We start from the raw sequence: 10,393 nt of genomic DNA, 5'->3' as shown, positions 1-10,393 counted from the left end.
TGCATTTCCTGCTTATGAGCACCAGTCCTGGTCCTATTTTAGAAAGCTGTATTATCCTGCCAGCTTCAAAAACTAAGAAGAAATTCCCCCAATATGCATCCTGAACAAAGATCCCAAAACAGGAGAGAGGGAGGTGCTCTGCTTTCCACATTTCACAATGAAGGAGCTGTGGCATCACAGTTCTCCACCCACAGCATCCTGTGTCTCCCCTTTTGAGCTTCTATTTCCTCTGATGGAAAAATGCTTCCTTCCCTCTTTGCTGGGCTAACCATTTCAAGAATCAGTTCAGACATGACTGATGCCTTCCTTCATCTCTCACAGATCCTCTCCTTAGAGGTTCCTGGTTCCTTCAAGCTCTCATTACATCCTGGCTTGACCTCTAACATGGTCCCTACCATATGACATTCAAATTATTAGTAGATGAGTTTCCCTAACATGACCATGAGCTCTTCAAGGACAGGGCAGGGCCCAAGGGCAAGGACCATGTCTCAGTCATTTTTGAATTCACAGCATGCATGGCAGTGCTGAGCACACAGTGGGCACTCAGTATATACCACTTATTGAACGGCACTGAACACTGGTGGATTAGTCAGCTCAGGCTGCCATAACAAAATACCACAGACTGGCTGCTGGCTGCTGTGTGGTTTAAACAATGGAAATTTATTTTCTGGAGGCTAGAAATCCAAGACCGAGGTGCCAACAAGGTTGGTTTCTACTGAGGCCTCTCTCCTTGGCTTGCAGATGGCTACCTTCTGGCTGTGTCTTCACATGGCCTTTTCCTCTGGGCTCTCATGGAGAGACAGATCTGGTATATCATCCACTTTCTTTTTCCCCACATCTCTTTAGCATATACTAAATTCTCACAAATATTTATTTCTATCTCTGAGCTCCCTAGTCTGATGCATAAATTTGTCCATTTAATGTACCGCACTGTTTGAATTATTGTAGTTTTATATTAGCTTTTAATATCTAGTAGAGTTAGTCCCACCTCACTGCCTTCTTCAGAAATTTCCTGGCTGTCCAAGCTTGTTCATTTTTCATGTGAACTTTAAAACCAGCTTATTCCATATCCTCTTCCACCAAATCTTGGTGATTTTATTCATCATGTTAAATTTATAGATTAGTTTAAGGGCATTTATATCTTATGATCCAAGTTCATGGCATGCCTTTATATTTGTTCAAGTTTATTTTTTATCCTTTAGTAATATTTTAGTTTTCTTCAATAAGTATTTCACATTCTTGTTTTGTTGGTAACTAGGTTTTTTCTTTTTTTCCTTTTTTGTTTCTAATGTAAATGGGAGTTCCCCATCTGCATACCTGTTAACTGCTTGTTGTTTGTATACATGAAGATTTTTGATTCTGTACATTTATTTTGTACCCAGACATTGTATGAAATTCTCTTATTGTTTGTAATATAATTTATTTGGGTGCTCTAGATGTGTAATCATATTGTCTGAATATAATGATAACTTTACCTTCTTTCCTATTTTATATCTGTTAATTTCCTTTTGAATACTTGCTTGGGCTAATACCTCAAGAACAATATTAAATGATAGTGACAATAGTGAGTGTCATCATCTTATTTGCAACCTTAATGAGATTGTTTCTAGTATTCCTTCATTAAGCATGATGCTGACTTTTGAGTTGAGATAGATATGTTGTATTATGATAAGGAAGGACCTGTCTTTTCTCATTTTCTTAAAGAGTTTTATTAAGAATATATGTTGAATTTTATCAAATGCCTTTTCAGCATTTATGAAGAAAATCATTAGGATTTTTTCCTCCTTAAATCTATTAATATAGGTGAATAAACTTTCTGAAACTTAATCATGCTTTTATGCTGGAAATACACTCTTACAATGTCATTTTTCTAGGTATGATTGACATATAACATTAGATTTATTTCAGGTGTACAATATGATTTGATTTTTGTATATATTGCAAAATGATCACCACAATAAGTCTCATTAACATCTGGCACCATACATTAGTTACAAAAAAATTTTTTTTTCTTGTAGTAAGGACTTTTAAGATTTATTCTCTTAGCAACTTTTAAATATGCAATACAGTACTATTAACTATAGTCACCTTGTTGTACATTATATCCCCATGACTTAACTATTTTATAAGCAGAAGTTTGTACCTTTGACTCTCTTCACCCATTTCTCTCACTCCCCAGCCCCAGCTCTGGCAACCACTAGTCTGTCACTGTATCTGTGAACTTGGTTTTGTTGCTATTGTTGTTGCTTTAAATTCCACATGTAAGTGATATCATATGGTATTTGGCTTTCTCTGACTTATTTCACTTAGCATAATACCTTCTAGGTCCATCCATGTTGTCACAAATGGCAAGATTTCATTTTTCTTATGGCTGAAGAGTATTCCATTGTGTGTGTGACTGTGTGTGTGTGTGTGTACCATATCTTCTTTATCCATTAATCCATTGGTGGACACTTGGGTTGTTTCCATGTCTTGGTTATTGAAAATAATGCTACAGTGAACATGAGGGTGCAGATACCTTTTTGAACTAGTGTTTTTGTTTGCGTCAAATAAATACCCAGAAGTAGAATTGCTGGATCATATGGTAGTTCTTTTTTAATTTTTTGAGGAACCTCCATACTGCCTGCCATACTGGTTGCACCAGTTTACATTCCCACCAACAGTGCACAAGGGTTCCTTTTTCTCCGTATCCTCATCAACATTTGTTATTTCTTTCCTTTTTGATAATAGCCATTCTAACAAGTATAAGGTGATATCTCATTATGGTTTGGAGTTGCATTTCCCTGATGATTAGTGATATTAAGCATCTTTTCATGTACTTGTTGTCTCATCCTCTTCTCATAAGGATGCCAGTCTTATTTGATTAGTGTCCCACTCCTATGACCCCATCTAACCTAAATTAGCTTCTTAAAGGTCCTATCTCCAAAGTCACGTTGAGGGCTAGAGCTTCAACCTATGAATTTTGGGAGCACATAATTCAGTCCATTAAGCTAGTGAACTTGAATTTAGAAAGTAGAGGGTCAGGTATTGACTTTACCTGAACCTAACTGACTGCTTTTGGGCAGCAAGTCCATTATCCTCTAGGAGCCTCAACTTCATCTGTAACATGCGGCCAATTTTATGGGGCTTTTGAGAGGCTGAAATGAGATCATGGCTGGAGGACATTTTATGGACTATAAGTTCCTACACAATAATAATGATAATTATTTCTTCTACTACTATATCATTTTGCAGTTTACAATGTGATTTTTTAAAAATTAATTTATTTATTTGGCTGCATCATGTCTTGTTGCGGCACGTGGGATCTTTTTGTTGCAGTGCACCAGCTCTTTGTTGCAGCGCGCGGGCTTCTCTAGTTGTGGTGTGTGGGCTCCAGAGTGCGCGGGGTCAGTAGTTGCAGTACGCAGGCTCTCTAGTTGTGGTGCACAGGTTCTAGAGAGAGCAGGCTTAGTTGCTCCACGGTGTGTAGGATCTTAGTTCCCTGACCAGGGATCAAACCCTTGTCCCCTGCATTAGAAGGCAGATTCTTAACCACTGGAAGTCCCTACAATGTGATTTAAAATGCATTGTATCATTCAACATACATGCAAGGAATTATTATTGTTATTATTACTACATGACTACCTAAAAGGGAAATTTGTTTATAATTCATACCCACTCTTGCAGAAAAGATTCAAGGCAGCTCATGATGAAAACACTCATGTTTAAGAGGGAATTACCGGGACTTCCTTGGTGGCACATTGGTTAAGAAACTGCCTGCCAATGTAGGGGACACGGGTTCGAGCCCTGGTCCAGGAAGATCCCACATGCCTCGCGACAGCTAAGCCCATGTGCCACAACTACTGAGCCTGCGCTCTAGAGCCCGCGAGCTACAACTACCGAAAGCCCGTGCGCCTAGAGCCCGTGCTCCACACCAAGAGAAGCCACCGCAGTGAGAAGCCCGCGCACCACAACGAAGAGTAGCCCCCACTCGCCACAACTAGAGAAAGCCCGTGCAGCAATGAAGACCCAACTCAGCCAAAAACAAATTAATTAATTAATTTTTAAAAATTTAATTAAGAGGGCGTTACCTGTTACTTCTCACAGAGGCTGCAGAAAAGGCCCAGGAAGCTGTTGATGAAATGAATGACCACCAGGAGAATCTGGAGGAGGCTGATGCACAGAAGGGCAGAGAAGAAGCACACGTGCCACATGACAGCTTTAGAAGGCTCCAGGCAGACAGAATTCCAGAGTGAATGGTCATACAAATAATTCCTATCCCCAAAAATAAGGAGATCAGGGGTTGGAATAAGGAAGAAAATCCCAGCAACTTTGATAGAAACCTGGGTTCTCCCTCAGCTCAGGTCGTAGGACTAGACTTTTGAGGGTGACTATTGTTGCATTTGCAATTTTCTGAGCATCAGAGAAGCAAGATGCTAGAATGCTGACTAAAAGGAGTTTGTAGTCCCTTTCTGTGTCTTTCTTTCTCTGAAGAGACTGCAAATCCAAGTTTCCATCCATTTACCTGTTTTGCAGGTCTTTGAATGGGTAACCATGTTTCCAAGCCTGTGTCTGATTGAAGGACGAAACATCGAACATGCAAAAAGGACCATCTTTCAGGGCTACTCCAGAAGTGATAAAGCAAATCAAGGCCCCAAGAAAAGCCAGGCCACTTGACAACAGAGCAGTAAGCATCTGCAGAAGGAGAGAAGAAACAGTGAACCTGAGAGGGGGTCGTGACTTGTGGGCTGATCTGGACAAATCTAACTTCTCTGGTGCTCAGGCCTTCCCCAGTCATGGGGATGATCCTACCCACAGCACCTCCTTTAAAACATAGCCAAGGTAGGGCTGGCTGATGAGGTCACTGGGTAGAGCCGGGAGGGGGTGGGAAAGAAGGAATGGAGAAGGGGGAAACACTGGCACCTGGTCCCAGCAGCAGGTTCAGCCGGATTCAGCAGGCTCTTCAGAGCTTCTCAGCAGAGTGGCATCAAAAACTTTGTCACTCACACTGCAGGCATTCAGTCTCTGGCTTAAAGGGTCAGATTGGTTATCGCAAGCCCCCCTCTGACCCTTTTAAAAGAAAGCTGTATTTTTTCAAAAGTTCCAAGCTGCCATCCCTGATTCCTCTCTTTCTCAGATCAAGCATGAAAGGAAGGAAGGGAGGAAGAGGGGAAAGAAGGAAGAAAAGGAGGGAGGGAGGGAGGCAGAGACAGAGAGAAATTACAGTCAACTCTGAAATAACTCGAGTTCTGTCATTGTACTTTTCTGGTCTGTGCACCACTCATTTCCTTCCCAAAAGATAGCAATGTGTTTATTTCCTCGGCAGGATTCTAACTTCCAGATTGGTTTCTTTCTCAGGATACCAGATTTTTTTTTTCTCCTTCTCAAAAAACACATATTTTAAAATTTTAAATAAAACATATATATATATATATATATATGTGTGTGTGTGTGTGCGTGTATATATATATATATATATATATATAGTTTTTATACAGAATCAGAGTCGTTTTCCCACTGATGTCAGACTGGTTTAGAACTCGAGAGGGGCCACAGAAAGCAGTGTAGTAAGTTTTGACTCTAAGTTAAAAGATTCAAGATGAATCAGTCTGACATAAGCCTAGGACAGAGGTTCTAAAAATGTGGTCCCTGTCCCAGCAACAGCACATCACCTGGAAACTTGTTAGAAATGCAAATTTCCCCCCCTCCCCATCTTGCTCCACCCCAGACCTACAGAGTCAGAAACTCTGGGCGTGGGGCCCAGCAATCTGTGTTTTAACAAACGCTGCAGGGATTCTGATGCACACATTCAAGTCGAGAACCACTTGCCTAGGGGAAAACCAGACATGACTGAGAACAGATAGTGAATGAAATGTGTGGTGTTTATACTTAATTCTTTAACATATAATTCTGAATCAGCAGGGTTCCCAACATGTGGGCTGTAGATATCAAAGCAGGATGCAGAGTTACTGTAAAAAGGCCACAAATTCATGTGTCTGAGACTGAATGAGCAATATATCTTATACATTTATGTACTGAGATTTTTCAAATATATATAGATGTTGCTGTAATTAATACAGTGCAAATTTATTCTGGGCCTCAGCTTCATTATCTGTAAAATGGAGAGGTTAGACTAGAATCTAGTCATCAGATGATCTCTGGAGAATCTTTCAGCTCCAAGAAAAATTAAGAAAAATAGCCAGGAAATTTTCTATCAATGACACATGACTACAATGTACATAACTCATGTCCATATGGTTCAATAGGCTAAAACTAATAAGAACAGTTCATGTATAGCTGAATCGCTTTGCTATATAGCAGAAATTAACAGGACATTGTAAACTATACATCAATAAAATAAAAAAGAACAGTTCCTCACATGTGTGTAGACATTTATGGTTCATTAAGCACTTCCTCCCTGGACTTGATCCTGTTAACTTTCGTTTTACAGAAGGATCCGAGATTCAGAAAACTTGCCCAAAAGCTTAGGGTTTTTAGACCCTTAGAGAGGTACGGTCAGGACCTGACTTCAAACGCCAAGACTGAAATTGTCTCTTTATCACTCTGCCTCTAAAGTAATAGAATGTGGGGACATTCTAGGTATTAGAAGAGTGGAATCGGGTGCTTACACTTTGGCAGGGCCCACTCTTACTGAAGCAGCCATATCTCCAGCCCGTCAAGGAGATGAGGGTAGCTGCAGTGAGAACCTGGGGGAAGAGGGAAGAGTGTTAAAAAGAGATTGGGTAATTTACATCTCTAGCTGCCACCTGTGGCCAGTTTGGGATGACTAGCCTAATGTGACTCTATGAATGGCCGCGTTCACACCAAGCCTGCCTAGTCCAAAATTCAGCAACATTTGACCAGTCTTCCTAGAGTCTTCTATCCCTTGGAGCTGCTATAGACCCCACAGTCAGCTTGTTAGTTCAAGCTTTTTTTCAAGGAATCAAAACACTACCCCCACCCCCACTTCACTGCTCCACCTCTAAGGGGCACTTTGGGAGTTCACACCCAGGGAACCCCAGACACTCACCATGAGGCCTCCTCCCCAGAGCCCAGAGCCCAGCATGGCATGCCTGCCAATGAGGCCCCTCAACAGGTAGGTCACATCCCAGTTAGGAAGGAGCAGCACTGTGTTGGCTGCAGCAGCAAACAGGGCTGTAGTCCCGAGGCTCAGCCCCAGTACTTGGGAGCAGGTCCGTGAGCATGCCATCACACAGAGAGGACACTGTCCTGGAACCAATGGAAAGAGGGTCAGGGTAGCTGTGTTACTGGGAGCTGGTGGCTAGGGGAAACCCCAGGAGCATAGGGTGGGGAGGGGGAAATAGACCAGAGGCACTGTCACCTCCTAGGGTCAGATCAAGAAGAGCCAAGGAACTTGCTTAAAAACTCTGCGTCTTATAAATATTTCCCAATGGATACAATTTAATTGCTCCATTTTCTGCCAGCTCCCACTCACACACACACACACACACACACACACACACACACACACACACACACACTCCTCATCCCATCATAATTTGCTTGTACCTCTATTAAAGCCAGTGATTATTTCTACTTGATACAGAAAAACAAAAAAAAAATTTTTTTTTGAAGATGTTGGGGGTAGGAGTTCATTATTAATTAATTTATTTTTGCTATGTTGGGTCTTCGTTTCTGTGCAAGGGCTTTCTCTAGTTGTGGCAAGCGGGGGCCACTCTTCATCGCGGTGCGCGGGCCTCTCACTATCGCGGCCTCTCTTGTTGCGGAGCACAGGCTCCAGACGTGCAGGCTCAGTAGCTGTGGCTCACAGGCCTAGTTGCTCCGCGGCATGTGGGATCCTCCCAAACCAGGGCTCGAACCCATGACCCCTGCATTAGCAGGCAGATTCTCAACCACTGCGCCACCAGGGAAGCCCAAAAAACAAAATTTTAAAGGTGTCATCCTCTTGCTTTAAAAGACGTCATTTTAAAGCTGTCCGCTGTTACCACTTCCATTCAACATTGTACAGGAGGTCCTTTCCAGTGCAATAAGAAAATAAAAAGCGGCAAAAGCCACAGGTATGAAAGAAAGAAGTAAGAATATCATTATTCACAGTAACATGATTATCTGTGTAGAAAATTGTAAGGAATCTATCAAAAAGTTAATAAGTGAGTTTAGCAAGGTTACCGAATAAAAAATTAAATGTACAAAAATTCTATTGTATTTCTATATACAAGCAATGATAAATTATAAAAGTTAAAAAACAACATCATTTACAATAACATACAAATAGAAAATACTTATGGATAAATTTTACAAAATCTGTGTAAGACCTGTACACTAAAAATTATAAAACATTACTGAGAAAAATTAAAGAAGACCCAAATAAATGGAGAGATATACCATGTTCATGAATCAAAAGGCTTAGTATCAGTGCAATCTCAGTCAAAATCCTAGCAGGGTTCTGTCATAGAAATTGACAAGCTGAATCTAAATTTACATGGAAATGCAAAAGACCTAGATTTTTCAAAACAATGTGGAAAAGAAGACCAAAGTTGGAGGGCTTACATCATGTGATGTTAAGACATTATAAAGCTACAGTAATCAAGACAGCAAAGTAATGGTGTATACAGACATGCAGACCACTGGAACAGACTAGAGAATTCAGAAATAGAGCTATACAAATATGATCAAATGATTTTTGAAAAAGATGGTATTTTAGTAGGAAAGGGAGAGTCTCTTCAACAAATGATGCTGGAACAATCCATATGCAAAACAAAAATATATATTTTTCCTATTACTGCAAACCCTATTCAATAATTAACTCGAAATGGACCATGGATCTAAACCTAATAAAAATTTTACAAGAAAACAACAGAGAAAATCATCGGGATTTTCGGTTAGATAAAGATTTATTATATAGAACACAAAAAGTACAACCTATAAAAAGTGATAAATTAAACTACTTCAAAATTAAAATTTTGCTCTTCAAAAGACACCATTAAGGAAATGAAGAGACAAAACACAGGCTGGGAGTAAATATTCACAATACATATTTTGTAAATATGTATGTGAATGTGACCTCATATACCTCTGACAAAGGATTTGTATCTAGAATACATAAAGAATTCTTAAGACTCTACCATAAGTAGACAAACAACTGAGGGACTTCACTGGTGGTGCAGTGGTTAAGACTCCACGCTCTCAGTGCGGGGGGCCCAGGTTCAATCCCTGGTCAGGGAACTAGATCTCACATGCATGCTGCAACTAAGGAGCCCGCGAGCTGTGACTAAGGAGCACGCCTGCCGCAACTAAGACCCAGCGCAACCAAATAAATAAAATAATGTAAACAAAAAAAGAAGGCAAACAATGGTTTTTAAAAATGGGAAAACGATGTGAACAGACACTTCATTTCATCTCACAAAAGAAAAGCTATATGGATGACAACTAAGAACATGAAAAGACACTCAACATCATTAACATAGGGGAGTGCAAATTAAAACCAAAATAAGATCCTACTACATACCCACTGGAATTGTTACAGTTAAAAAGTTGGACTAGGGGCTTCCCTGGTGGCGCAGTGGTTGAGAGTCCGCCTGCCGATGCAGGGGACACGGGTTCGTGCCCCGGTCTGGGAAGATCCCACATGCCGCGGAGTGGCTGGGCCCGTGAGCCATGGCCACTGGGCCTGCGCGTCCGGAGCTTGTGCTCCGCAACGGGAGAGGCCACAACAGTGAGACGCCCGCGTACCGCAAAAAAAAAAAAAAAAAGTTGGACTATACCAAGTGTTGGTGAGGATGTGGAACAACTAGAACTCTCATAGATATGTGGTGAGAATGCAAATGGTACAGCCACTTTGGAAATAAGCTTGGCAGTTTCTTAAACCATCACTTACCAATGATCAAGTAATTCCACTTCTATATATTTATCCAAGAGACATGAAAACACATGCCCACACAAAGACTAGTACTTGAATGTCCATAGGAGCTTTATTCATAATAACTAAAAATTAGAAACATGGAAACAACCTGTGTCTACCAACAGATGAATGAATGAAAAAAAATATATATATATATATGTGCAATGGAATATTATTCAGTCATTAAAAGAATGAAGTTCTGTTACATGCTGCAACATGAATGAAGCACGAAAACATTATGCTAAATGAAATAAGCCAGACACTAAAGGACAAGTATGTATGATTCTACTTATATGAAATATCCAGAATAGGCAAATTCATAGAGACGGAAAGTAGATTAGAGGTTATTAGGGACTGAGGGGAAGGGGGAATGGGGAGTTATTGTTTAATGTTTACAGAGTTTCTGTTGGGGGGTAATGAAAAAGTTTTGGAAACAGGTAATGGTAATATATAGTTACACAACATTGTGAATGTAATTAATGCCACTGAGTTGTACACTTTAATATGGTTAAAATAACAAGCTTTAAGTTATAT

The 10,393-nt window shown here is 40.4% G+C and overlaps 1 protein-coding gene across 1 annotated transcript; it reads right to left on the bottom strand.

The window, feature by feature from the left end:
- Positions 1–4,073: 4,073 nt before the first annotated feature.
- TM4SF19 (transmembrane 4 L six family member 19) lies at positions 4,074–7,189 on the bottom strand (the record flags this gene model as incomplete). Its single annotated transcript, XM_082655267.1, has 4 exons — positions 4,074–4,254; positions 4,505–4,674; positions 6,609–6,686; positions 7,010–7,189. The coding sequence occupies 4 exons, from the start codon at positions 7,187–7,189 to the stop codon at positions 4,074–4,076; spliced, it is 609 nt and encodes a 202-aa protein (XP_082511393.1).
- Between the last annotated feature and the right edge of the window lie 3,204 nt (positions 7,190–10,393).

Source organism: Grampus griseus (genome assembly GCF_964374135.1).
Source record: "Grampus griseus genome assembly, chromosome: 5".
Classification (NCBI taxonomy): Eukaryota; Metazoa; Chordata; class Mammalia; order Artiodactyla; family Delphinidae; genus Grampus; species Grampus griseus.
The sequence above is the reverse complement of the archived record's forward strand: the minus strand, read 5'-3'. Positions and strand labels throughout refer to the sequence as shown.